This window comes from Ursus maritimus, unplaced genomic scaffold (genome assembly GCF_017311325.1).
Source record: "Ursus maritimus isolate PB19 unplaced genomic scaffold, ASM1731132v1 scaffold_14, whole genome shotgun sequence".
Classification (NCBI taxonomy): domain Eukaryota; kingdom Metazoa; phylum Chordata; class Mammalia; order Carnivora; family Ursidae; genus Ursus; species Ursus maritimus.
This window is the reverse complement of record NW_024423786.1, coordinates 49,171,344-49,192,944: the sequence shown is the minus strand read 5'-3', so window position 1 is coordinate 49,192,944 and position 21,601 is coordinate 49,171,344. Positions and strand designations below refer to the sequence as shown.

The 21,601-nt window shown below is 60.7% G+C and overlaps 2 protein-coding genes across 2 annotated transcripts in view; both read right to left on the bottom strand.

Moving 5' to 3' along the window:
- ELAVL3 (ELAV like RNA binding protein 3) overlaps positions 1 to 5,716 on the bottom strand; it is a 20,704-nt gene extending 14,988 nt beyond the window's left edge. Inside the window, exons 1-4 of the mRNA XM_040628269.1 lie at positions 5,628 to 5,716; positions 4,616 to 4,836; positions 2,593 to 2,818; positions 2,141 to 2,318 (exon numbers count right to left, since the gene is read on the bottom strand). Coding sequence (XP_040484203.1) covers positions 2,141 to 2,318; positions 2,593 to 2,818; positions 4,616 to 4,836; positions 5,628 to 5,716 — 714 coding nt within the window. The remainder of the gene's footprint in view (positions 1 to 2,140; positions 2,319 to 2,592; positions 2,819 to 4,615; positions 4,837 to 5,627) is intronic.
- ZNF653 (zinc finger protein 653) lies at positions 5,515 to 21,601 on the bottom strand. Its single transcript, XM_040629280.1, has 9 exons — positions 21,303 to 21,601; positions 14,877 to 14,920; positions 12,555 to 12,770; positions 8,520 to 9,131; positions 8,181 to 8,361; positions 7,968 to 8,079; positions 6,797 to 6,911; positions 6,110 to 6,209; positions 5,515 to 5,941 (listed from the first exon to the last, which is right to left on the bottom strand). Exons 1-9 carry the CDS (start codon positions 21,599 to 21,601, stop codon positions 5,764 to 5,766), a joined length of 1,857 nt encoding a protein of 618 aa, XP_040485214.1. The 3' UTR covers positions 5,515 to 5,763.

Sequence of the window (21,601 nt, the reverse complement as noted above, 5' to 3'; positions counted from 1 at the left end):
GATTTCCCTTCTGGGCTCGGCAAACTAGAGTTCTGTGACTGGTTGATAATGTCTGCTTGGGGAGCCCCCCCCCCAATAATTATCAGTACACAAAACACTGTTTCAGGACACAGCAGATCCCAGCGTTGGAACTCCTACCATGTGCCAGGCACTGAGCAGGTGCAAAGGTTTCATTGACTTCCCAAAACCACACTGAAAGCCAGAGATCATCTCCATTTCTCAGATGGACAAATTGAGGGTCAGAGGGACCTGTGATTTGCCTGGGAGTGACCGGTAGCAGAGGTAGTGATGAAGTTTGACCACTGATCTGATTATCCCAGAGCCTACAGAGCCACCCCAAATGTCCTCAACTTGGATGGGGTTAAAAGGTAATTGGGATCTTGAGACCCAGCCTACTAATCTCCCCAGCACCCCATCTCCCTCCCATCTGTGCCAGAGCTTAGCAGGATCAGTGTCGCGTTTCCTCTGCAGCTCAGCCGGCTGAGCCGCTAATAGGGATCGGATTGGTGGAGACCACACCCGCCCGGCCCCAGCCCACAGCAAATGCGTGGCCTGGGATGACTCGGGGATCACAGGGACCTTGGAGGGCTGTCCCAGGTCAGGAGTGGAGGGGTGAACTCAGAGGGGAGGAGGGTATCCAAGATGGGGAGGCAGAGACCAAGTGGGAGCAATAGAACCTTCCCTCCCAGTCTCTTCAGCTTTTCCTCTGGTTCTCTCCCTCTTTCTGTTTCTCTCTCCTTCTTTCCCCCCTCTGTTTCTCTGTCCTTCTCTCCCCTCTGAACCCATCTGTCCCCCCTCCCTCTCTCTTTTGCCAACTCTTTTGCACCATTGCACACACATATGACAAATGGATTTTGCAGGGTACACACCTGCAGTCACGTGCTCTGTAGACCCGCCTGTGACTGACCCCTTTGGCCCCAGCTGTGCCCCCTCGCCCCAGTCACAGTGATAGATGCCTGGGTACTGGCGACAATAGGGCATTGAGTGACTATGCATGGTAAGGCTGGGCCACCACGTGGTGCTAACTAGGCCCTCCACTTCTGGGTCCTTCTCCCTCCATGTAGGGCTCTCACTGTCTCAATTTATCCCCTCACTTCCTCCCAGCCTGTCCCCATGGTGGACCTCTGCCTGAGTGCCCTCTAGGGGAGTAACCAGGCCTTCCAGGGCTTCAAGGCCCTTGCGTGACCTCTGACCACACCCTCGCCCCTTTGTGCATCAGTTTCCCTCTTTCAAATGAAGGAACAGATCAGAGGAATCGATGCTGGGCTGTTGTGGGGGTTCTGAGGGTCCTCAGGAGGCTGCACGCACATTCCTGCACCTGGGTTGGCAGCCTGAGGCCCAGAGAGCAGAGGGAGCCTGCCTAAGGTCACACAGCAGGGAGCCAGGTGGGCGGGTCCCAGGGTCCCATGCAGGAAGGGAGTGCAGAGCATCCCTCCACCCACTGTGCTCGCCACAACTCCAAGAAGAGGCCCAGAAAGAGACACAGTGCGCAGAGACACACACACACAGACCGGAAAGACAGTAAGTACGGAAGAAGGAGGCCTGGGCGCTGGGACCAGACAAAGGACGCGCGGCGGCGCGGGGAGCGGAGTCGCGCGGCGGGGGCGGGGGTGGAGCCGGGGTGGGGCTAGGACTGGCCAGCCCCGCCCCCGGGATACGCCCGGGTTGCCGAGTGGAAATCCGAGGGCTCGGGCGAGGCCGGGCCCTGGGGGCCCCAGGGGGCGGGGTCCAGATGGGCGGGGCAGGGGCGTGGTTATACAGGGCGTGGCCGGGCGTGGCCGCGGGCTCGGGAGCTGACCAGCTCGGTAGCTGCTGAAAGCACCGGCAGTGGGGCGAGCGGCGCGGGCGGGCGGGCGCTCTCAAGGTCACCCCGAGGCCCAGAGCCCTGGCGGGGTGGGGCGCCTGGACCTGGCCTAGGGGACATCCCTGAGCTCCTTGCCCCATTCCCTGTGGAGCGGGGGCCCAGGAGTCAGGAAGCCCCCCCGCCGCGGGCCCTCCTTTCCCCTCCCCCTCCCCGAAGCCTGAGGCGCCCGCGCGAGGCTACGGCCCGCTAAGAAGCTCCGAGAAACAAAGGGACGCGGCGGCAGCGGCGGCGGGCCCGCGGGGCCTCCGGGCGCGCCCCCTCCTCTCCCCTCCCCGCTTGCCGCAAGGTCGACGGGCTCGAGGACGAGCTTTCCCGGGGTTCTCGGGGACGGTTTGCCGCCTTGTCCTGGCCCAGCACCAGTGATTGGGGCCCTGCGTTTGCCTGGGAGGCCTGCGGGGTCCGGGCCTGGATGGAGAAGGCATCCTCCGCTGCTGCGGCCCCTCCCCCATCAGGCCTGCTGGAGGGGGGCAATCCCGCCCCCAGGGCGCCGCAGGACGCCTCCCCGAATCGGAGTTCCGCTCCCTAAGGCCTCTCAGGCCAGGCTCTATTCGCCCCCAGCACTATGGGTGCGGCCCAGCCCACTCTCAGACCCCGAGGCTCGGTCCTACCCCCCCCACCGGGGCCTAGCTAGGCCTGGTCCTACCCCCCCACCCCACCCCCCGCCATCTCCGCGGAGCCTGTGCCTAACCCCTCCCCAACCAGGTTCCATCTCAGCGACAAGGGAATACCTACAGTGACCATTCTTGTGTGCCCGGCGGGCGCGGTCCGTGTTGAGGGCGGCTCCGGGGGTCGTGCACTCCTTGGGGGGCGCTCGATGCTCACGCCGGGGTCCTGCCCGGGCGGCCTCTGGCGCGGCCGCTGCAGAGGTGTAGATGAAGACGGCGGCTCCCTCGAGGGCCGGGGACGGGCCCGAGCCCGAGGACGCGCGCGCGGATAGCCGGGCCCCGGGGTGGCCTGCGGGCGGCAGGGGATGGAAAGAGGGAGCGGGCGCGGGATTGAGAACGCCCCCTGCGCGGCCCCGCGGGGCCCGGGGAGGTTGCGCTTCCTGACAGAGATCGCGGCGCTCTGCCTTTCGCCGCCGCCCCTCGGCCGGGCCTGTCCGGTCCTGGATGTTCAGTCCTCTCCCCTCGCCCGCCCTCCCTCCCACCCTCCAGCCCGCGCTGCGCGCTCCGCGCTCTGGGCCGCGCCGCCGCCGCCCCCAGCCCTTTATAGGAGCAGCTGCCAGAGCCGGCGTCGCTTATTGGCTGCGGCAGCTGAGCCCCGCCTCCTCCCGGCGCCCGACGGCGCGGCAGGTGGAAGCGAGCGCGCGCTGGCTGGGACTCCGCACCCCCAGAAAGCACGCCCTGGGGGCTCGGGTTGCCAGATTCGGGCCCCTTTGCCCCCGTGGACTCTGCTTTCTGCTTTGCCGTCCCTTCTTGGGCAGGCTTTCTGCCGGAAAGACAGGGAAGGCTCCCCTCCTCTGTCCAACACCCTGAGCTCTTGGGGCGAAGACAGCGAGGAGATATCGGTGGCCCGATTGGACGAACTTCCGGAGTTGCTGTCCATCAAGAAGATTGGAAAGGGACGAGGAACCAAGATTTCTATGAGCAGAGGCTCAGGTCCCCAGATTTGGGGGTAGCAGGTGTAGCCTCCCAAGACCAATGGAGAACGGTGGCGGTGGCAGGGGCTCTCGTCTGCCTGCAGAAGGAACTGGGACCCTGCGGCTTTTGAATGGGTTAGGTTCAAAAGGTTCGTTAGAAAGGTGGGGACTGGCACCCCGTAGTACAAGGGCACTAGGCACTTTTCCAAGGGGGTGAAGAAGTTTGGGGCTTAGGATTCCAGGCCAAACCCACTGGCGCGCTGCGGTTCCGGGAAACCACCGGGCCTTCTCAGACCCCATAAATTTTGGGTGGGTGGATCTGTTGTATAAATGTCCTGGCTTTCCGAGCTCAGGATTGGCCTGCCTGTGGAGTCACGCTTCTTCTCAGCTAGGGGGAATCTGGCTTCTCTTTCAAGCAATAGCAGTTGGTGCAGCCTCCTTTGGTGTGCGGGCTCAAGGACACGTTTACGTCGGGACGGCTATCAGGCAGGAGGAAGTGTTCTCACTAGGGCAGGGTCGTTTTCGAATGAGACTTCAGCACCACAGACAGCGGCCCGACGGTCTGGCCGAGGGCGCTGCGGGCTGGGTAGCACGGGGCCCCTAATCCGGGAGTCGCAGCCTCCACCCTATTCTCGTCCCTGCGCGCCCTTTTAGGTTCCAGACTGTCCGAGAATGCCATCAAACCCAGCGAGGAGAGCCTAATTTGACCAATCAGGGACTGCCCTCGGGAGAACCAATTGAGGGAGGATGCCCTCGAGATTGAGCCAATGAGAGAGCGCGCAGCAGAGAGCACTGCCACGCTGATGGAGAGAACAGGCCAATCACGGAGGCCCGCGCAATCTGGGCGGTGGCGCTGCAGGTCCCCGGGTGGCCCCTCTTGGGTTTGCCGGGGCGACCTGGCTGTCTAACATAGAGACCCCGAGCGAAGGCTTGTTCCCCATCCCGTGTTCCTCCTGGCTCCTATCGGATTGCAAATTGTGCCTGTGCCGGGAGGGGAGCTCCTCCCGGGCGCGCAGACCCTGCTGCGGTTTCCATGGAAACTGCTGGCTCTGGACGTGCAGGGATAGCGAAGGGGACTGAGCCCTGGGGGATTTGGGGAGCTCGCGTGGGTGGCCCCAGCGGCCGGACTTGCTCATCCTCGCCGACACTTCCGTCCCTGGTTGGGACAATACCCGGTCCAAAGTGTAAAATGAAGCCTAGCTGCGGCCCCGCCCCCACGAGCTGGTGAGGAGCCAAGGGGCCAATCTGCGAGTGGCGCCACAGGGCTCCCTCGGGCACGTGCCCGGGCTCGCGGCTGCGGTCCCCGGGGTCACGTGGCTGCAGCCACCAGGGCCCACGCAGTTTGCGCGCCACCTGGCGGCCGCCGGCCTCGTATCGCTCCCCGCCTGTCTTGCTGGCGGCCGACAGGAGGCGGCGGCGACCTCAGCATCCTCCTCCGGGAAATGGGGCCAGGGCAGCCGCCCCGTCGCTGCCAACTCCCCTCCCCACCGCGGCTTCCTGTTCCAGGAACACGCCGAGCCGTTCTACCTCAGGGCTTTGGCACTGGCTGTTCCTTCGGCCTGGGATTTGCCTCCTCCAGCTTTTTTCAGGGACGGAACCTCTTTGTCATTCTGGTCTATGTTCAAATGCCACCATCTCAGAGAGGACCTCCCTGACCACCAATTTAAACAGCCAGAAACTAACATCACTCTATTTCCTGCACGGCATTTGTCACAGCTGTAGATGTCTTATTTAGGGGTCTTCTGAACGTCTCCCCAAGCGGCCCCTGAGTTTTCTGACGGTGGGGAATACGTGTTCTATGGGAGATGTAGGAGTGGGCATCAGGATCCTGAGTCTTGGGAGATGTCCCGTGGCCTCCCAGGCTCCCAACTTCCCAACCCTGGGCCTGTGGCAGGGAGTGTTCAGAGCTGCCAGGCCCAGATAGCTGAGGCATAGCAGAGGCTGTTAGGGAAAGGGCATTGTCCGGCATGTAGGGGCATCACCACCTGCCCTGGCCTTGCTCAGAAAGGGACCAGGATGGAGACAAAGAGGGGCCCGGCCCCCCAAATCATCCAGGCCTAGGGGAAGGGCGTCTCTTTTCTCGCTTTTTAATCTCGCTCTGCTCTCTTGACACAGTTCTAGCAGTGCCCCAGGCGCCACCTCCAGAGATGGGGTAGGGTTGGGGGGGGACCAGCCCCGGGGGACCCAGCCCTTAGGCAGGGCAGGGGCGCCTCCTTCCGGCCCGCGGTCCGGGAGGCCCCCGCGGCTGTCCGGGCCCCGGCAAGCCAGGGCATCTTGTCCGAGCGGACGAATAAATAGGGGCGGTCAGTGGTTGGATGGGTCAGGCCGGCTTGTGGTCTGGGTGGCTTTTGAGCGTGTGGAACTTGACGCTGTCCAGCTTCTCGAAGCGCTTCCCGCAGCGCTCGCACGTGAAGTTGTACTGCACCTCGGCCGTGTGCTTCTTCATGTGCCAGTTGAGCGACGCGCGCTGTCGGCACTGGTAGCCACAGATCTCGCACCTGCCGGGAGCCGGCGGGCGACACCGGGGGCGGGGTCAGACTGGGGTGGGGCCGCATTGGGGGCGGGGCCCAAACTACGAGGAATCCGAGGGGTGGACCCGCCCTCTGCCGGTCCAGGTCCACACCCCCCTCCCTCTCAGCCCCCTCGAGGGGAAGCCTGTCACTCACTGCAGGGGCGTCTCGCCGGTGTGCGTGCGTCGGTGTACCTCCAGGTGGTTCTTCCTCTTGAAGGACTTGCCGCAGGTTTCGCAGGTGAATTCACGGACACCTGGGGGAGATGCGGAGCTGAGCGCCCCGGCGTCGGGGGCAGGGGCTGCGGGATGTCCCTGCTGCGCGGCCGGAACCGGGTCTCCGGGGCGGTCTCCCGGACCTCTGGGCGCAGGGACAGCAGATCCCACAGCCTCACAGCCTCTGGGAGCCACTGCTGGCTCTAATAACGAGGGCGGTTATTACCGAGGGCAGCTCACAGCCCCGTATGAGGCTCAGAGACTGCCCGGCAGGGCGCCGGGGCAGAGCTGAAATGTGAGCTCAGCTCCCCGGGAGGCACGGAGTCCAAACTGTCAAGCCAGAGTGGGTCTGAATTTGACCCCAATATTTGAACTTCGGGGCGATTTCACATAAAAATCCAAGGTTCCTGCCTCTTGAAAAATCTGAAGCTGTGCCCTCCCGCGGGACACAGGCACCACAGCTACCCACTGAGTCAGCAGCCCACGCCCTGGGTGGCAGTCCTGGGGGCGGGGGCAGTCCTATGCCTGGGAACCCAGTGCTCCCTGGGGTTTCAGCCGGCCTTCCCCCGCCCGAGATCCAAGCCCACGACCCTGGGCCCCGCGTTGCCAGCCCCACCCTGGGTCTGACCTGAATGGATGATCATGTGCCGCCGCAGGTGGTTGGATAAATAGAACTTCTTGCCGCAGCCAGGGTGTGGACACACTTTGGTCTTCCCTTTCCGATGCACAAGATTGACATGGTTCTGTAGGCAAGAGGGGCAGGAGTGGGGCTGTGGGTGCCATGGGCCCACCTCCAGGGCTCTCCACGGTGGAGGCAGATAAGGGCTGCTGGGAGGCAGGCCAGGGCCAGCCTCTCTGGAGGACTGAAGAGGGGTGCCCTTGCCCTTTCGAGGGCCTCCCAGCTCTGAGCAAAGGCCCAGGGACACAACTGGGATCCACCCCAGCTTTCCTGTGCACCCACAACAGCCAGGGCCTGGCCAGGGGCATTAATCAGCTTTGTCGTAACCTTGTGTGTGTGGGGGGGCCTGCTATTGGCCCGGTTTATGGATGGGGAGATGAGGTTCCAGAGGCTTAGGGTTTGGCCCATGCCTCACAGGTGGGCAGTGGCAGGGCTGGCCTGGATCCCAGGGCTCTCAGTCCCACAGCAGGCTTTGCCACGGACCTGCGCTGCCCCCAGGTCTGGAGCAGGCAGCCCCCTCAGTCACTCCTTTGTTCTTTTATTCTTTAAGTCACCAGCACACCTGTAGCTCCAGTGCCCAGCACTAGGCCTGGCACCCGGTCGGTGCTCAACACACGCTGGAAAAGGAGACTCAGCAAATTCAAAGGCCTACCGGTGCCGCCTCCTGCCTCAGGTGGGAATGTGACAGGACCCTGTCTCTGCCCTTGGGACATCCCGTCCAGGCTCCGGAGGACAAACTACAGGTACGTCCTGGTGGCGCAGCGACCTGGGGCTCGCAGGCCCCGCCAACCCTGGGGGACTAGGGTGGGCTTCCTGCCGGAGGGGCATCCTGAGCTGAGCCTGGAGAAGAGGCATCCGGAGCCAAGAAGGTGGCCGAGTTCAGGTTGGCTGAGAAGGCACGACAGGGCAATGGAGAGCAGGAAGGGGAGGCAGCGAGGTGACTCCTGGTGCCCTGTGGCCGAGGTAGGGTCAGTGAGAAGCTGAGAGGTGAGCATGTGGGAGGCAGGCCAGTGGCACCCGATGGGGCCAAGTCGAGCCCTCTGTGAGCCACAGACACCAGCACACAGGCCGCGGGAAACGGAAGCAGGCCTTGCTCGGCCTGTTTGGGTGGTGGCCTCACCTGGAAACTGCTGAGGGCCACATAGACCTGGCTGCAGCCCTCGTAGGGGCAATGGAACATCTCTAGCAGGCCATCGGCATCCATCACCCGAGTCCGCTTGCTCCGCCGCCTCCTGGAGGGGAAGGGGCCCATGGCATCAGGGCTCTCACACCAGGCAGGTTGTGGGCCCCGGGGCTGCTCCTTGTCCCAGCCCCCAGCTGCCTCGGCACCCACTTCTCGGGCTCCTTGGGGATCTCGTAGATGATGGCCGACATGTCGCTGCCGTCTAGCTCCTCCCCGTCCGCCTCCGCTTCGGGCTCTGCGCTCTCGGGCACCGTCGCCGCCAGCTCTGCCAGCTCTGGGGCCACGGGCTCCTCCTTCTCCTCCTTCTTAAGCATGTACAGGTCCTCCTTCTCTACGGGGTGGACACAGGGTGGGTGTCCGTGGGGGACTTTGCGGTTGAGACGCTGGCTCCAGGGCCACCCCTCCACCCTCCCTCCTCCTCCCAGGTCCCGCCGCAACCCCTGCCAGAGACCACACCAGCCCCCCTGGACCGGTGCGGCCCCCCCAGACCTTTCTTGGTCTCGATGCCTGCCAGGGCGGCAGGGTCCATGGTACCGGGCTGGCTGCCCTCGGGCTCCGTCTGGGTGTAGGCAGCTACACCCTCCATCATGGCGCAGGGCACCTCATCCCCCAGGCCCCCAGCGGGCGCACTGTTGCCTGCGGCCACGTTGAGGTGGATGCCCTCGGCTGTGAGGGCATCGTAGCCGGGGCCGGCGATGATGATCACCTGTGAGCCAGGCACCATGCCCGGCATGGGACAGCTGGCCACCACCTCGCCCAGCGCCTCCTGGGGCATGTTCTCAAAGAGGGTGCCGGGACCCGGGCCCACTTGCACGGGCACTGGCACGCACACCACCGTCTCCAGGGCCTCGGGCCCGCTGCCTGCCGGGTTGGGGCACAGCGGGGTGCCCTGCTCGGTCAGGTTTTCCATGTGGTGGACGTCGAAGGGGATGTGCATGCCCTCCTGAGTGATGAGCCCGCTGCTGCCCGCTGGGCTGGTGGGGGTGACCGCCGCCGCCGCCGCCACTGCCTTGGGTGGCTGGCCCTCAGGGGGGTCCTCGGAGTCAGAGCTGGAGCCTGAGCTGGAGGAGTCGGAGCTGCCGGCCGCCAGGCCATTGCCCACTGTGGTGACAGAGGAAAGGGGACAGTCACAACAGCAACAGTGGCGGCAACACTCTGTCGAGGGCTCACTAGGGGGCACGGTAACCCCCTCGGTGCCACAAACATTGGTCATTTCTCAGTCCCCCTTGTGCCTCCAGACCCAAATTCTGTTTTTCTGGCCCTTCCCTGGTGTCCCCTTCTTAGCCTCGTTGGCTCTTACAGGTCTGGAAGGTTCTAGCCAGGGCTCTCCTCAGTGCTCCACTCACCCCAGGGTCTCAGCTAGCCTGATGGTGTAGATCCTGCCTCGTTCTTGACACCAGCTGGGTGTCTGACGATTCAATTCGGATGCCATGGGTTAATGACTCAGGTCCCACAAGACTACCTGGCCCCGCTTCAGACACTGGCTACAAGACCCAGGCCGTTGTAATTCTGGCTCTAAATTGTGGGTTTCTACGACATTCTTTTCAGGTTCGATAATTTTCTAGAACGATTCACGGAACTCAGGAAAATGCTTTACTTATAGCTACAGTTTTATCACAAGAGATGCCACTCAGCGATAGTCAGATGGAAGCGGTGCCCAGGGCAAGGTGTGGGGGCTGGGGCGGAAGCTGTCATGCCCTCTCCAGACACGCCACCCTCCTAGCACCTCGAGGTGTTCACCAACCTGCAAGCTCTCTGGACCTCCTTATTGAAGAGTTTTTGCAACCCAGTCTCCAGCCCCAGGCTGCTCCCTGGGGGCCAGGGGTGGGGCTGAGATCCCCCGTCTAATCATGCATCTGGCCTTTGATGACCAGCCCCCATCCTGAAGCTATCGAGGGGACCCTGCCTGAGTCACCTCATTAGCACGGACTCAGGTGTGTTCCAAAGGGGCCCCTTATGAAAGGGGCTCATGATGAACAATGAGGAACATTCCCATCACTCAGGAATTCCAAGGGTTTTAGGAGCTCTGTGCCAGGAACCAGGGACAAAGATCGAATATTGATTTTTATTACCCTGCCACCACCCATACCCAATGCTTCCATGTGGACAGCTCCCGCCTGGACCTCCTGTGGGGCTGGGGACTCCTACCTCCTCCTGGCTCCTCTGCTGCCCCTGGTGGGGGGGGGGTGTCTCTCAGGCACCTCAGAGTCCACCCAGCAATTCTGGGCTCTGAATCTTCCCTAAGAAAAAGCCCACACCCTTCCCAGTCATCCCCATCTCAAGGGATGATGGTGGCTCTGTCCTTCCAGGTGCTCAGGCCAAACGAAGTCCTAGGGCTGCCCTGACTTCTCATTCTCTCACACCCACTTCCAGTCTGTCAGCAAAACCCGCTGGCACTACATCCACGTATTTAGGGATACTAGGCAGGTTCCTGCCTCAGGGCCTTTGCATTTGCTGTTTGCTTTGCCTGAACACCCTTCTCCCAGACACCTGCAGGGGCTCCCTCCCTCACCTCCATCAGACCCTTTCCTAAAATGTATTTATTCAGGGAAGCCTCTGACTACCTTATCTCAAATAGCACTCTTTTCTCTCCTTTATTTCACTCCAAAATACCAGAGTTCTCTAGATTTTAATTGTTTATCTTGTTTCCTCTCTGCTTCCCCCCTAGATCATAAGCTCCACAGGATAGGGGGGCCCTGTGCACAGGCCCCAGTGCCCAGAAGGCCGCCTGGAGCACACTGAACGCACGGCTGTAAAAATGAATGACTCTCAGCCCAACGTTGTGATGAAGGTCAAGGAGACCGACATTTTGCCCAGGCATGTCATGCTAAAGTCCACACACGGGGAGAAACGGGGGACAGAAAAATCAAGAAATGACCCTCGGTTACACACTCCTGAGAGAGTTGGGGTGCACTGTCTGGGGACCATGTGTCCTACCCTCCCAGAAGGTCACATGGAACACACAGGCTCTGGAGCCAGACTTTGGGGGTGGAATATTGGTGCTCCCCCCTCCAGCTGTGTGAATGTGGGCGCCTTATGTAACCTCTCTGGGCCTGGAGATAAGTTGGCACCTACCCCAGGGGGTGTTTGGGGTAATGAGTAAATATATGTACAGGGCCTAGGACAGTACCAGGCTCTGAGTAAGTGCCCTATCAGTGTTTCTATGATCACTCTTACCATAATGCCCCATCCCTGACTCATGGCCCTGGGATGGCAGCAGGGGTGGGGTAGGGGGTTTGGCCCCTCCTTGTAACTGCCTCCCCAGCTGTAGCGTCCAGCTGTGAAGGCCAGACTGCAGCCACAGCAGACCCGCCCTGGACCCCAGCACTCGTTCCTGAGAGCCACATCTGGCAGCCACTGGTGTCAAAGTTGGGTGGGGGTACAAGGGGCTCCTCTGGGTGCCAACCCCAGCCCAGTGGACCCATCACCAGAGGGGTCAGTCACATTAGTCCTGGGGCCTTGGTTTCCTCGACTGTCAAGTGGGGCTAATGAAGAGCTGTAGGGAGGACTCAGGGTGGTTTGGTGGGGGGGGGACCTGGAGCGGGGAGAGAATGGCTGAAGAGCCGGCTGCATGTTGGGGTCTGGCTGACGCACACGGGACAGCCGTTGGCCAGGGGGCCCACCTGGAACACCTCTCGCCCACGGCTTCCCCTCGGCCAGCTGGGATGCCACCTGCTCTGAGATTCCTGCCAGCGCGGGCTCAGCCCTGGCGACTGACCTCACCCTCAGCCCTGGCAGGGCACCTGGCAGTGGGCCCCGTGCTCCTTCTTGCAGCTGAAGCTGAGCCCCTGAGGCCGGCAGGCAGGCAGGCAGGCAGCCCCTCGCCACCCACAGCGTCTCCTCTGCTCCCCTACCAGGGCCAACTGGGCCTCAGTAACTGAGTCCCTCCCAGTCCTGCTGCCGGCTCAGGACACGTGACCCACATGGGACGGCAGACAACGGGCAGTGGGGAGACAGATGGGGGTAAGGGAGTGGGGTGTGGGGAGATTGGGAGACTGGGGGCAGGGAGAAGGCAGGAGACAGAAGGGAGAGGATGAAACAGAAGAGTGTGAGAGGGAGGGGGAACAAGAGAGAGCTCAAGAACAGAGAAATGGGAAGGAAGGAGGAGAACAGAGAGGGGAAGAGGATGAGGCTGGGAGAGACAGCCCAGAACCAAAAGGGAAAGGGCCAGGGAAAACAGGAGGAAGAGGCCAGGAGAGGAGTCAAGCCTGAGGAGGCCCAGCACCCACCCCTCCCTCCAGCCGCCGAGCCAGGTGTCCCAACCCCCAGCCCAGCTGGCCATGGGCACAGGTGGGCCAAGCTCTCCTGTCCTTCTGGAAAATGGGGGCCACCGCCTCTCAGCTCCAGAAGGACTCAGCAGACTGCGGCCCGGCCTGCCAGGTCGGGGCGCCGTCCCTAACGCCGGCGCCGGCCTCCTTGCTATGATGCTTCCAGTGCTGGCCTGAGACCGACAAGACCCGCGAGGGCAGGGAGTCCAGGGCGACTGAGGAGGAGGAGCGCTGAGCCCTCACCCCTCGGACCCACCTCTGTCACTGTCGGGGTCTGAATCGCTGAGGGGCTTCAGGGGCGAGTGCAGGTCTTGGAAGTAGCGGTGGCCGGCCTCGCACTGCCACACGGCCGTGGTGTACAGGCCGAAGGTGGGGTCCAGCTCGGCCAGGTGCGGCTCGTAGGGGCAGCGGTGCCTGTGGTCCTCGTACCAGATCACCACGTTCTTCAGGCAGTTCACGTTGCGCCGCCTCCCTGCGCACACGGGGCGGGGCCGGAGTCAGGGGCGGTGCTCGCCCCCCGGGAGCCCCAGGATGCCCCAGCCTTACGGCTCCCGGCGGGTGAGACACCTTCCTGCACCCTGTCCAGGCCCGTCCCCAGTGTGCAGATGATGAAACAGGCCCTCAGCACTGAGATCCACCCTGGTGATAAGAGACCCCCCGGCCAGACCGGCCTCACTGAATGGGTGAGACCCCGTAAACTGTGGAGCCTGGCATATGATAGGTGCGCAGTGGTCATGAGCTGCTTGTTGTTAACAGACTCACCCTCATCAGTGTCTCTGGCCTGGACCAGCTGAGTCCCTCCGCCCTGGTCTCTCTGCTCCCACTCTTGTCCCACTACAGTCTGCTCGGCCTGCAGCAGAGGGCGCCTGCTGCAAACACTTGAGTCAGGCCATGCCTCTTCTCTGCCCAGAATCCACCAGGGCTCCTACCTGGCTGGAGGTAAAAGCCAAAGACCTCCCCAGACCCACCAGGCCCTGCATGTTCTGCTCCATTATCCCTTGCAGGTCTCCTTGATCACTTCACCCCAGCCTTGTGGCCTCCTCCCTGCTCCTGAAATGAGCAGGGTATGGCCCTGCCTCAGAGCCTTTGCACGGATTGTGTCTCCTTCCAGATGACTGCCTTGCCCTTCCCCCTTCACCCAGGTCTTTCCCTCAGTCTGCCACCCCCTCCCCACTATCCTTCTGGCCAACCTGACTTGCTTCTTTTTCTCCACGTAGTATCTAGATACCATCTGTGGTTATCTGTGTCTGTGTTTCTGTCTTCCCTACTAGAATGCCAGCTCCCCACGGGTAGGGACACTGGTCTGTTGCTCCTCTTGTATCCCCAGTGCCTACACAGGGCATGGCACACAGTATGTTTGCTGAATGAGTAAATGCTTCAAGGAGCTGGGCACCCAATGGAGACAGACTGTGGGATTCAAATCCTGACTGCCACTTTGTAGCTGGGTGGCTCCAGGCAAGTGACTCGGCTTCTCTGAACTTCAGCTGCCTCTCCTGGGCCAGGGGAGAATATCGGTCCCTGTTCCTTGAGGGCTGCCAGGGAGGAGGGAGGGAAGACATCGACAGGGCATAGAACAGGGGTGGGTACACTTTGAATGCCCAAGAAATGGAACCTGTGATATATCTAAAGATGCTGGTCCCGTAGCCAAGGGGGAGGAACCCCCCCCCATCTCCCAGGTTGGGAGGTGAGGAGGGCGCCCAGAAGGGTCCTTGGGCCTAGGGATGTTGTCCGGGGCCTCCAACCCAGTGACGACCATGGGGACAACAGGGACACCACCCCTAGCCGCCCCTCCAGTTCAGCACTTGCCTCCTTATCTCCCTCCTCACCCTTTTGGGATTTGGAGGTCACAGACTTAGCTTGGCCCTTGCCTCTGACAGCTGTGAGAAGGGAGGGGGACTCACTGCCACCAGATGGCTGGCCTGGACCGCTGGCCCTCACCCCACTGGACAAGGCCCGAGACCCACAGCGCCAGGGCTCCGAGGCTGTGGCTGAGGGGCAGGAGGAAGGCGCTCTAGGCCTCCACTCCGACTGCTCACGCCACGCTCCCCTCGGCCTGGCACATGACACGCTCTTTCGGCCCCAGCACAAGCTGTTCCCTCTGCCCTGTCCAGCTCTTCCCTGGGTGACACCCATGCACCAGGCGGGGCAGTGCAGGAGCTAAGGGGACTGCTCGGGTGACACAGGTTTGCAGTCTGGCCTGGCCCCTTGTCAGCTGTGCAGCGTGGGGTGGTGAGTTGGCCTTTTATGGGGGTGGTGGGGGCACCGCCACCGGGCACAGCACAGGTGCCAGTCCCCTTCCGGCCCCTGCCCCCTGCCCCTCCCCAGGCCCAGCTGAGTCCGGCCCTTCCTCTGGGCCCCTGGTGCCCCCAGTTCCCTGCTACGGCCCTGCTGGGCCTGGTCCCATCTTTCCCTGAGACCGTGGGCTCTGCGAGGGCAGGGCTGGGTCTGTCCTGGTCCGCACAGCACTGGTGCATGCCGGCCCTTCACAAATGGTGCCTGAGAATGAGTGAGGGAATGAACAACAAAGCCACTTACTCCCAACACCCATCCCCTCCCCACTGGCTGCAGCCCCACTTACTTTTCTTCCGCTTTGGCTTTTTGGGGACCTGCTCCCAAGGCTTCCTGAAAGAGAGAGGCAGGGGGAGTGAACATAGGGCCTGGCTGATGCTGAGCTAATGACAGCATACGGCTTCAAGGCCGAATTGTAGCTGCCGTTCTATTTCCCAGGGCTCTTCGCGTGGACTCTCTCCTCCACTGACACCAGCCCTTGGACGGTGGTCTAGCATCACCACCTGTTTCACCAAGTGGGAAAATGAGGCTGAGGAGGGAGGCTGCCTACCCAGGGGCCCGTGGCCAGGGAGTGGAGAACTCAGAAAAGGGGTAACAGGAAGTCGGTGGGGCAGGCAGAATTCTATGCTGGCCCCACGATTCCCAACCTTGGGTCACACACTCTATAATCCTCTCCCCTTGAGTGGGGTGGCCTGAGAATATGACGGGAGACCACTCCTGTGGCTAGGTGACTTGGAATCAATCAGGAGGGAGCTTTCCAAGGTGGGCCTGGCCTAATCAGGGGAGCCCTTAAGGCCGAGGCTAGGAGAGGCCTATGAGGGGCTGGGACCTGAGAACGGCCTCTGGGAGCTGAGAGCAATCCTGGTTGACAGCCTCAAGGCTGTGGGGACATCAGCTGTACAATCCAGGAGGAAATGAATTCTGCCAATGCTCCGAGGGAGTCTGGAAGCAACTCTTTCCCTAGTCGAGCCTCCAGATGAAGACACGGCTGGCTGAAACTTCAGGCCTGTGAGATCTTGAGCAGAAGACGCAGCTAAAACATGCTAGACTCCTGGCCCGCAGAAATGTGAGATAATCCATGTGGTTTTAAGCCATGAAGTCCGTGGTCATTTGTTCCATAGCAATAGGACCTTTGTGGAGTCGGCTTCAAAACCGGCACTGCCCCATCCAGGGCCCTGAAGCTTCTGCCCCCCAGGCTGGTTGAGAGCCCTGGGGAGACCGTCAGACTGAGCCAGGATGCCTGGCCCTGTAACGACCCTGCCCCCGACCTGAACTGCCTGCTCTGTGTGGGTCCCAGGCCAAGGCGCTGCCCCCTCCATCAGTCCTGCCCCTGCAGCCAGCTCGGGCCCACATGCCCTGGTCATCATACCCGCCTGGCTCTGGGGCCTTCCCCGCTTTGGCTGGAGCCCAACACCCTGACCGTGTGCCTCAGGGAGCCCAGGGTAAGGCCGGGCCCCAACGCTGGGGACCCTCCAAGGCTTTCCGCACCCCGATGGCCACCAGAACTGCCAGGTGGGATCCTGACCCCATCCAGGCCGCTCGGCTGGGGCCCAGTACTGGCTCTACACGTGCTGTGGGCAGGCGCTTCAGAGTCACCTCTCCTCGACCAGTGAGGGGCCTCCCTCTGCCCTCCTGACACCATGCTTCTGGGTCTGCCTGCCCGCTCTGGCTGCTGCCTCAGCCTTCCTTTTTTTTTTCCTTTAAATTTATTTATTTAAGTAATCTCTACACCCGGGGTACCTGGGTGGCTCCGTCGGTTAAGCGTCTGACTCTTGATTTCAGCTCTGGTCTCAGGGTTGTGAGATCAGGCTCGTTGCTCAGTGGGGAGTCTGCTTGAGATTCTCTTTCCTCTTTCTCTCTCTCCCTCTGCCCCTTCCCCCACTCACACTCTCTTTCTCTCTCTCAAATAAATAAATCTTAAAAAAAAAAGTAATCTCTATACCCAATGTGGGGCCCGAACTCATGACCCTGAGATGAAGAGTTGCATTCTCTTCCGACTGAACCAGCCAGGTGCCCCTCATCCTTCCTTTTCTACGCTGCAGCAGAAGGCCCTGAGACTCTGGGTAACCTTGTCTCCCCATGCCTCAGTTTCCCCATCTGCAGCAGGGGATCATAACCATGCCTTCCTTGTGGGACTGGCATGAGGTTATGTGCATTGAAAGAGCTTGGGGCAGCCCCTGGCACTTAGTAACCAGTCGGCAAGTGGTAGAGATGATCACTGTGATTGTCGACATTGTCACAGAGCCTCCCCGCTACGGGCCAGACTGTGCTCTCACCACAAATTATCCTGACAGGCAGTCCAGGGTCCCTTGTCGGCTTCACCACCTAGCCCACCTGACCCCTGTCCAGCCTGCTAAAAATTTGCAGCCCCCACGCCCCACGTCTGGTCCCAGGACAGCTCCCCTGGGCTCCTCTGCCCCTCCTGCCCCTGGCTCTGCCCCGTCCAGGTCTCTGCCCCCTCCCTCACCCCCATCCCAGTTGCCTCCATCCCCTCCCACGGCTCTCCCCTCCCCTGCAAGGGGGAGGCTGGCTGCCCCAATCCTCACTCACACCCGAGTCCCAACACCCATGGCCACCTCTGTGCACCCACGGCCTTGCCATGACCGGGGTGCTGGGAACACTGCTTGGTGTTTGGTGCCAGTCAGAGCCGAGTTCAAGTTTCCTCTCTGCCACTGACTAGCTGTGTCTCGTCCCCTCTGACCCCAGTGTCCTCATCTGGGGAAAACAGCAGTGCCTCCCACACAGAGTTGCTGCGGCAATTAAACGAGGCCAGACCTCAAACTGCCTTCCCTCCCCTTGCCCACTTCTCCGAGTTCCACCCCTTACACATCACCCTGTTTGAGGACAGCAGCTGCTGGGGCTTCTCCAGGGCTCTGCTTTCCTCGCAGTGGCCAGCCCCCAAACGGCGCCCAGCCGTTCTCCTCCGCCCTCCTCTGCCATGTGCTTTCACGCTCGACTTCATCATCCCCACCAAGTGTCCAAACACACCACCAGTTCTTCTACCCTGGATTTAAATAATCTGAAGCCCCTTCCCTGCCAACTTCCGCCCATTCCTCTGTCCCCCTCTGAGTTGTTTATACACGTGCACAGCCTTCCTGTCTTCTCCTCCGTCTCCCTTGAGCCCCTCGAGTCAGGGTTTTCTCCATCATACCACCAACTGCCCCATTTCGGCCCCCGGGGTGGCCACCTCACTTGGCCCAGCAGCGTTCGACTGCAGATCCTTCCCGTGGCCTCCAGGACGCCGCCCCGGCGGGTTCTCCACCAGCCTCCAGGTTGCTGCTTCTCCCTCGTATCCCTGACTTCTCTAAACACAGACTGAGAGCGCCGGGCTCAGACCTGTGTGTCTACCCAAGCCCCCTTGGCACCCTCCAGCACCATACCATCACTGGCCTGGTGACTGCCAAATCCGGATCTCCCACCTGGCCCTCTCCTGACAACACGACCAGCACGCTTCCCCAACATTACCTGTAGGGGTCTCGCAGACGGCTCACACGTGAGCTGTCCTATTGCCCCCGAACTAGCCCTTCTCGTTAACGGCGTCTGCAACTTTCCAGGTGCTTGGGTCCAAACTGGGGGACGTCTTTCGTATCCACACCCATCAGCAAACCCCATTGGCCCTAATTTCAACCACTTCTCTCCACTTCTGCATGGCCCCGCCTCACTCACCTGGACGAGAGCAGTCAGCTCCTTCCCAGTCTGCCAGCTCCAGCCCTCCCCCACCACAGCCTCAACATCGGAGTCCGTGTGCTTCTTTTGATTTTCTTGTTAACATTTGAAGATGTAAAAAGAAAAATTCAAACACATGCAACGCTAGAGAGAAGAGTGAACTTCCTGGAGCCCATCACGAGGTTTAAAGACGCCAACTCTTAGCCAACCTTGTTTCAGGGCATCCCTCACCCAATCCTCCTGCCACACACACCCTGGAGAGTGCTTCTGTTAAAATATAAGCCAGGTATGGGACCTCTCTGTCCAAAATTCCGTACTTAAAAAAAGCAAAGCAAAAAAAAAAAAAAAATCCTATCAGGCCTCCCATTTCACTGGAAGGAAAAACCAGAGTCCTCCATGCAGCCCACAAGGCCCTGTCACCTTCCTGTCCTCGCCTTTTCCCACTCTTCATCCTCTCATTGTGCTCCGGCCACACGGGCCTCCTCACTGCCCCATGTACACACCAGGCTGGGTCCTGCCTCAGGGCCTTTGCACCTGCCATTCCTTCTTCCTCAAATGCTCTTCCCCCAGATATCTGCATGGCTCTCCCTGGCCTCCTTCAGGTCTGTACCCCGGATGCTATCCTCTCACTGTGGCCCACCCTAACACCCTACTTAAACCTCCAGCACACCCTCCTGATTCCTCTTTCCCTATTTCACTTTTTTTCTTTACATAGCCCCTATCTGTCTCTCACTACATAATTTATTCTTTATAGTAAATGACAGTAAATATATAGTAATAGACAACCTTTGCACAGTGGACAAGTCTCTGCCCTCTAGAATGACAGCTCCATAAGGCTGTGATTTTTCGTGTTGCTCACTGCTACGCCATCAGCACCTATACCAGTGTCTGGGACATAGCAGGTACTGAGTAAGCGTTCCTGAAACAGATGGACACTGGAGACTCCACTATTGACCATTGTTTCCCCTTTCCCACTGGCTGCTGCGTGGCTCTGAGGCAAATTCATGGCCATTTCTCCATTCCCACTTCTTCATGTCTTTTGAACCCCTCTGGTCAGGTTTTTAACTCACCATGCCACAAAACTGCCCTTGTCCCCTGTGACTTATGCCTCAATCCAATAACACTGATCCTAGCCCCACTGTGTCCCTCCTTTTCCTTTCTCTTTTCTTTTTTAATTTTATTAATTTATTTGAGAGAGGGAGACAGCATGAGCGGTGGGGAGGGGCAGAGGCGGAGGGAGAAGCAGACTCCCCGCCAAGCAGACAGCTTGACACGGGCCTGATCCCAGGACCCTGAGATGACAACCGGAGCCAAAGGCAGACACCCAACTGACTGAGCCACCCAGGCGCCCCTCCTTTCTCTTTTCATCCCACTTTTCATTTCTGTCTTCTGGTCCATGTTGTACATAGTCTTGAACTGAAATCCTTCCAGGTACAAGATAGTTACAAATAATTGAAGAGTTTAAACCAGTGATGCCCTGTCTCTGGTCATGTCCATTTTCCACAGGAGACCCCTCACTCAGGGTAGTGTATTTTTCCGACTACCCATGTGTCCCGGGATCCGGTTATTGCCATTCCCTGTCTGGGTTGTCTCAGTGTCCTGGCCCCAGGCCTGCAGGACTACACAAACCGAGCTTCTGCAAATACCACTTCCAGCTTAGGGACCTCCAGGGGCTCCCTCTGCCCAGTGGTTCTCAACTCCAGCTGCACATAATGTCTCCCTGGAAGCTTTGCAGAAAAAAGCACAAGGTCTGCAACTCTACCCAGATTAACTGAGTCAGTAACTCCAATAATGGGGCAATGTCTGGGTGGTTAAGTCGGTGAAGCATGGCACTCTTGATTTCAGCTCAGGTCATGCTATCAGGGTTGTGAGATCGAGCTCCGAGTTGGGTTCTGTGCTGCGCTGGGCATGGAGCCTGCTTAAGATTCTCTCTCCTTCTCACCCTGCTCCCCTCCCCCCGCCTTCCCTGCTTGTGCTATGTCTCTGTCTAAAAAAAAGAAACTCCAATAATGGAACACTAGCTTGAGTTTTTTTTAATGCCCAGCATTTCCTGCTGCACTCCTGGGCATGTAAGCCAGCCTGCCACCCCAGGGAGGCAGAAGGATCTGGTTGATTCTTGATCCTTAGAATCTCCCCCCAGAGAAACATGCCAATGTGTGCAAATAAAAACCAGGGCACAGCAAGGATTCTGTCGCAGCATTGCTTGCGACAGAGAACAAATATCATCATAACCACTAATACCTGGAGTGCTCACTATGTGCCAACCATGTTCTAAGCCTTTTGCTGTATTTTAACTCATTTAATTGTCACGCCAACCTATTAGGCAGGAAGGGAAAAATTGCATCCACACTCCTCATTCTCAAGACTGAGACTCTGCAAAGGGCTCTGCCCTCTACCTAAGCAGCTAACTTGGGGTCTCCTCTTCAACTGAGTCTCCATGGGCTAAGGTGCTCCCCAGGAGCCAAGAGGTTTAAGGGAATGCGATCTGGACTGTGGGGAGTCTTCCTATGTCTGGGGTCGAGGGTTGTGGGAATGGGGCCACACACAGCCCCAGATGGAGTGCCAGAACCTCATGAGGGACAGGACTGGGTGGCCCAGTGTATCCAGTCACAGCCCCAGGCTACACAGTAGGGGTTTTAGAGGATGAGGCATGTGAGATCCCGAGGACCAACAAGGAAGAAGGGGCATTAAGGCCTCAGAGGCGGGGCCGCCCCTCCAGGGACTAGGCAGTTAGAACGCTTGGAGGTGGGGCCCGTACTAGGATTGGGCAGCCACAAATCTAGCGGGCGGGCCAAGTGCTAAGAGGCGGGTCGAGAGGCTGGGCGCATTCTAGGATTGGGCAGTCGGAAAGACGGGAGGCGGGGCCGCGAGCCAGGCGCGTCCCAGGACCTGCCGTAGGAGACCCAGGCCGGCAGCCCGGCCACTGGGCGGGGCTCACAGGTGCCGGGGGCGGGGCCGTGGGCAGAGGGGGCGGGACCAGGCTCGGCGGGGAATGGGGGCGTCTCCTCCCTCGCTCGCTCCCTCCCTCCCTCGAGCCGGGCCCCCTCACCCGTGGCGGCCGCTACGCTGGCCGCGCTCCAGCGAGATGAGATAGGCTGCGAGCTTGGCGTCGCTCCAGCCGCTGCGGCGCCGCAGGTCCACCCAGGGCCCGTGCGCCTCGCCCAGGTACACACGCCGCACGTCGTACTTCTTCCGGGACTCGAGCCGCCGCCGCGCTCGGTCGGACTCCGTGAGCCGCGGCCGACCCCGCGCCTTGCGGCCCGCCGCGCCCTCCTCGGCCGCCGCCTCCCCGCCTGCGCCCGCCTCAGCCTCCGCCTCCGCCTCGGGCTCCGGCACCCGCTCCGCCAT